This window comes from Eptatretus burgeri, chromosome 2 (genome assembly GCF_056783735.1).
Source record: "Eptatretus burgeri isolate ZD-2024b chromosome 2, Ebu_testis_v1, whole genome shotgun sequence".
NCBI lineage: Eukaryota > Metazoa > Chordata > Myxini > Myxiniformes > Myxinidae > Eptatretus > Eptatretus burgeri.
This window is the reverse complement of record NC_140962.1, coordinates 115246460-115252459: the sequence shown is the minus strand read 5'-3', so window position 1 is coordinate 115252459 and position 6000 is coordinate 115246460. Positions and strand designations below refer to the sequence as shown.

At 42.5% G+C, this 6000-nt stretch overlaps 1 protein-coding gene across 7 annotated transcripts in view; it reads left to right on the top strand.

Moving 5' to 3' along the window:
• The first annotated feature begins 2108 nt into the window (after positions 1 to 2108).
• Positions 2109 to 6000, top strand: part of LOC147032882 (E3 ubiquitin-protein ligase RNF220-like) — a 127612-nt gene continuing 123720 nt past the window's right edge. For all 7 annotated transcript variants that reach the window (XR_015055387.1, XM_085870851.1, XM_085870848.1 and 4 more), the window contains exons 1-2: positions 2109 to 2392; positions 2491 to 2533. Coding sequence is in view for 6 of the 7 variants with exons in the window: in XM_085870851.1 (XP_085726977.1) it covers positions 2348 to 2392; positions 2491 to 2533 (88 nt within the window). In the remaining variant the exon portion in view is untranslated. The remainder of the gene's footprint in view (positions 2393 to 2490; positions 2534 to 6000) is intronic.

Below are 6000 nucleotides of genomic sequence, written 5' to 3'. Positions count from 1 at the left end.
ACATGGTTTGGCAGCCATACTGGATTGAAGGAAAATATTAAGAAAAAACTCTCTTGCTTCAACCAATGCATCAATCGATGTGAAACATCAAAATTAGGATCTCATAGTGATGGGGAATGTATGTTTTAAATTTCAACTTGAGTGGACGCATGGTCTGGCAGCCAGAATTATTTAAAAAAAGAATTGACTCTGGGTTCTTTTGGATTTTTTTTAATAAGGCTCACTTGACTGTCTCTGGATGGGTTTGAGGGTGGGGTAGCAGCAATTGAAACCCGAGTCGCATCCAGGTTCCTCCTGATAATTTCATCTTTACTTTTTGCTTGTTCGGGTTCCTTCTGAGGACTCCAATGCAGTACCTATTTTATTTGGTCTTCCATTTGATTTGAATTTAATGTTTTTAATTACAAAATTGGCTGCCAGAAGAGTTGCCTCGCATGAAGTCCATCTCAAGAACACTTAAGGTAAGTATTCCATGAATACTATCTGGCTATATAATTAATTCTTCTGCCCTTCTCGTCAAAGAAAGCTGCCTAAAGCAAGGAAGAAAAGCGACGCAAGATAAGTGCTTACTGTTTCAAACCCTACCTGAATTCCCCTGCAGCTGCAGACATTCACAAGCAGCATATACATGATAATCCTAATACTCCACACCCCATAAGCCAAGGGATATGATGATTGCTGTTTACATTGCACACTGGTACATGTCTGGAAACCTCAGTGGTGCGTGTTTCCCTTTACGCTGTTGCTGATGACTCACTAAAAAGTGATGAAACCAGTCCGACAGCTGATGGGGGCATGTTGCTAATAAGTGATGAAAGCGGTCATACAGCTGATGGGGGTGGGGGGGGGTGAATGTCGCTAATAAGTGATGAAAGTGGTCCTACAGCTGAGTGGGGGGGGAGTGTTGCTAATAAGTGATGAAACCGGCCCTACAGCTGATTTTGGGGGGTGGATGGGAGTGTCGCCAATAAGTGACGAAACCGGCCCTACAGCTGATTGGGGGGGGGGTGTTGCTAATAAGTGATGAAACCGGTCCAACAGCTAATTGGGGGGGGGGGGTGTTGCTCATAAGTGATGAAACCGGTCCTACAGCTGATGGGGGCGTGTCGTTAATAAGTGATGAAACTGGTCCTACAGCTGATGGGGGCGTGTCGTTAATAAGTGATGAAACCGGTCCTACAGCTGATGGGGGCGTGTCGCTAATAAGTGATGAAACCGGTCCTACAGCTGATGGGGGCGTGTTGGGCCTTGGGTGGCTGGCTGGCACTGTGCTCTGTACTGTCTGCTTATCTCTCGTATCTATCACCACCCCCAGATCCTCGTCCTGTGTGACACGCTCCAAAATTGGCCCTTCCATCACGCAATCTCTATTCCTTCTCATCCCCAGCACCTTACATTTCTTACGTTAAACCGAATCTGCGAATCATTCGCCCAATCTATTAAAGTATTTAGACTTTCCTGAATCTAATCACCACTCCACTCTATCTCTGCTATCTACCTTTCCAACAAGCTTTATGTCATCTACAAATGTACAAAGCTGACTCTCATCCCCACTATCCAACTCATTGCTGTAAATAACGAATAATAATACTCCCTGCTCCCATCACTAACCCCTGAGGTACATACACCACGACTACATCCTCGCACTCACTCTTCGATCACTCAACCAGTCGGCTCACCTACTCTCTACCAGCCACACCGTAAGTGTTTCTCAGCTGACAATGTATACTACTACTACTACTACTACTACTACTACTACTACTACTACTACTACTACTACTACTACTACTATTACTATTACTATTACTATTACTATTACTATTACTATTACTATTACTATTACTATTACTATTATTACTACTACTACTACTACTACTACTACTCCAACAACATTGGGCCAATTTTCAGAGCGAAGAGCAATCGTTAAACGTCGGAATCGACGTATTTCCGGGTTTTACAGCCGAGAGCTGCCTTCGATCATGACTTTTACCTCAGCCTCCTGTTCTTCAGGTAATTCGGATCCAGTTTATCTTCATCATATCGATACACCGGCGTGTTCTTTGTTGTGCTGGTATCGTCTACTATCCGTTTTCCACTGTGATATTACATGGAGCGACGTCAAAAAAAGAAAAAAACAACAACAACAACAACTACCACAACAACAACATTAACAACATTCTCTGGGGGACACAAGGCAGCAGCTCCCATGTACAACTCTGTGAGCCGGACGTGAGCGGTCTCAATCTGCTTCCATCGATGACTTCACTCTCCACGCGTTAGCCCCGAGCTTCTCGAAACGTCCTGAGCCCCATGGAGGACGACAAGATTTGCTGATATTTCGTGTGAAATGGATGAGCAAGCGGCCAAAGGCGAGGACGCCACGGCGGGAGAGGTACGTGTCCCGTGTCCGGCTGATGTTATCGACTGTCAATCGAATTGGGAACAAGTGATCGAATCCTAATGTCCTGCTTCATGTTCTCTTCACCACAGAGGTTGTTGCGAGTTGAGTCGAACAAGGAGATTCGGGAGAATGGTGAGTTCGTGGTTACTCCATCACAAAATATGACATTGATTGATTGGTGGGTTGTTTGGTTGTTTGGTTTTCATGATTACTATGGTGTGGGACATTGCTGCTATCACGATGACGTTCAAACATATCAGTGGGCATGTCCCCTTGTCACCTACAATGATAGTTCACACCCTTTCAGGGTCCACGTGTAAATACTCCAACTCCCATGTGGTGTTGGGTATTGAGAAGATGCTCTTAGTAGCCATCGATTTACTGGTGTGCGCAAGTTGAGATCTTTATGAGTCCCTCCATGAGATTGGACCAACTATCAAGGAACCTGACCCCCTGCTGGATGGCCTATAGGTACACGCATTCTCCTCGAAGCCGTCTAGCCTGGGTCTGAGTCCCGACGCAGGTATAAACTGTCATCCCAGTATGTCACGGGCAGCGTGATTCATCAATGTGTGTTGCGTCCCTCGGATGGACGTTAAACTGGTGGTCTCGTCTGCAGGCCAGCATCCGTTGGTGGACGTTAAAGATCTAACGGATCCAAAGATCTCTCTCCTTCTCCTCCCATCCTCTCTCCCTCCGCGACCTAATATTCCCCTCGGCGAAGCAGCGGGTCCTTCGCGAAGAGTAGGCGAGCTATCGCCGACACCACGCCCAAATTCCAAATTCCTACCATAACCTTAGTTGAACGCCAGGCCTGGCCAGCCGGCTCATGAATGACTTTGCCCAAGATTCCCCTGGCCAACTCCACAAGAACATGGGAATAATTGTGGCTGTTAAGGAAGACGATCGAGGAAACTGACCACCTCTGAAAATCACTATTTACCGTCACCGCCGAAGGTGGGAGGAGGTTATTTTTTCACCAGTCTTTTTGTGTGTTTGTTTGTTTGTGTGCACGATATCTCAAAACGTTGTGGACGGATTCGGACAAAACTTGGTGGACACGTTGGGTGTGGACAAGGAAGAATTGATTAAATTTTGGTGAAGATCCGGATCTGATAATTTTTTTTATTATAAAAGTGATTTTTTTTCACCATTGAGAGATGTGGCCAAAAATGATATATAGCATGATATTATATATATATATATATATATATATATATATATATATATATATATATATATATATATATATATATATATATATATATTGGGCCCTATATGTTCTACTGGATGAAGCATTGCGTGGCGGAGGTATGCACTCCACCAAGCCCTTCTAGTTTGTTTTGTGTTGTCTGCACACCTTTCATGGAAAACCCCATAATTTCAGCACCGGACCCCATATATGTTGGAAGTTGTGTGTCTATAGGCTAAGAAAAACTTGTTGAAGACATTTTTCAGCAGCTCGAGCGAGACAATTATTTTGAGATATCCTCACAAAAAAATTGATGGGTTTATCACCAACTTTATAGAGGTCATAAATCTACAAAAGATGTCACTGTATTTGCTCGATTTTGAACACAAGTCAGGCGAAATACTATGAAATCTCAATCGTGACGTCAAAAGCTTCCTGCAACATTTATCACTTGTGAATTTTTGATACCAACTTCCTCATTTCACTAAAAATAGGACTGTGCGTCCTGAAGCTCACCTGGATCAGGAGCAACACTCACTCAACCCCCCCCCCCCAACAGGCCCTCCCAGACACTGATTTTTAAATTCTATTTTAATTTATTTTTTTTTATGCTGTAAACAAACTTTGGTACATCACCGGTGATGATGGTTGTGGTCAAGTGTCATCAAAATTGTATGTGTAGTTTCGGAGAAGAGAGCAAATACTTATTTGGGGGGGGTCAAAAGACCTCTGAAGACTCCATTGGTGAGCACAGATGTGGTCTGAGCAAAATTATCAGATCCGGATCTTCACCAAAATTGAATCAATTATTCCTTGTCACACACCCAACGTGTCCACCACTCCTGGTGAGATGTGGTGAATACACCTTCGTTAGGCATCGGATGTGAAGTTTCATCAAAATACTGTTTGGTTCAAGCAATAATAACTGAAGTGCTTACAGACAGACAGACAGACAGACTGACTGACTCACTGACTGACTCTCACTCACACTGCTCGATTGTATATTGGGTCATTGTATCATCCTATATATCGTCAAACTTTTTGAAATATCATCCGATATCTATATATATATATATATATATATATATATATATATATATATATATATATATATATATATATATATATATATATATATATATATATATATATATATATATATATATATATATATTTCGTTTTTGGCTCCATCTCTCAATGGTTCTGTTCTGTTCATGCGTACAGCAGCTTTGGCTGCAGGGTAGCTATCATTTCATGGAAGTGCGGCTGTGCCGCTGATGCTGTGCCCCTCTATCAGTTCACTGATACTCATTTTGCCAACCTCAGAAGGATGACAGGCTGAGTCAACACCACCTGGTGCTAATTCAGTAGCCAACGGGGCTCTAAATCAGGACCCTAAGATCCCAAGCAGCCATCCTAACCATTACGCCAACACCAGGGTCTCTCAATGGTGAAGAATCACTGAAAAATTCTCGAATCTGGATCCGGATTCAGATCATCACCAAAATCTGATCAACTCGTCCTTGTCACACACCAAACCTGTCCACCAAATTTCGGCTGAATCTGTCTGTAGCTTTTTGAGATATCCTGGTCACAAACACACACACACACACGAAACCATAACCTCCGTCCACCTTCAGTGGCTGGGGTAAATAGAACGGCACTCTGGAAAGCGCATACCCCTGCCAGGTTGAACAGTTTTACGTTTTTTATTTATCCCACTGATAGGTCGAATCTGCGCATCTGTACCTTAACCACAATCTAATCAGCCTTTTATTGTTGACTACCCAACACATACACCAACCTTTGGGTCTTTACTAAAATCGAATCAATTTGTCCATATCACACACCCAACTTGGCTACCATGTTTCGTCTGAATCCGTCCATAACATTTTTAGATATCCTGCTCACAGACAGACAGAAAGGGGTGAAAACATAACCTCCGTCCACTTTAGGTGGCACAAAATATATTGAGATGCTAACTTGGGGTTACGTGAATTATGGTGTTTAACGAATTGACTTTTTCTTACAGTTAAGGTGGACATCCTTGATCTCATATTTGTGAGTAATTAGGCTAAGGTACCACTCCTGGTGATATATGCCAGCTGCATACTTCCCGAGCTAGAACTGGAGAAAATACTGTTGAGGCCAAAAATATTGGCACCCTTGCACTATTTTCAAATAATGCACCATTTCTTCCAGATAATTATTGAAATTAAAATATCTTTTGGAATGCACAAATGTATTTCTTTGGTTTGCAGTGGAGCAAAACAAAAAAAGCTAAAAAAAAAAATTCCCAAATCTTAGCTTATTCCACACAGAAATCCTAAAATGTCCCGGACAATATTACTGGCACCTTTTAGAAGTTGTAAGATATAATTAGATTTCAAGCAGGTGATTCTCCTTT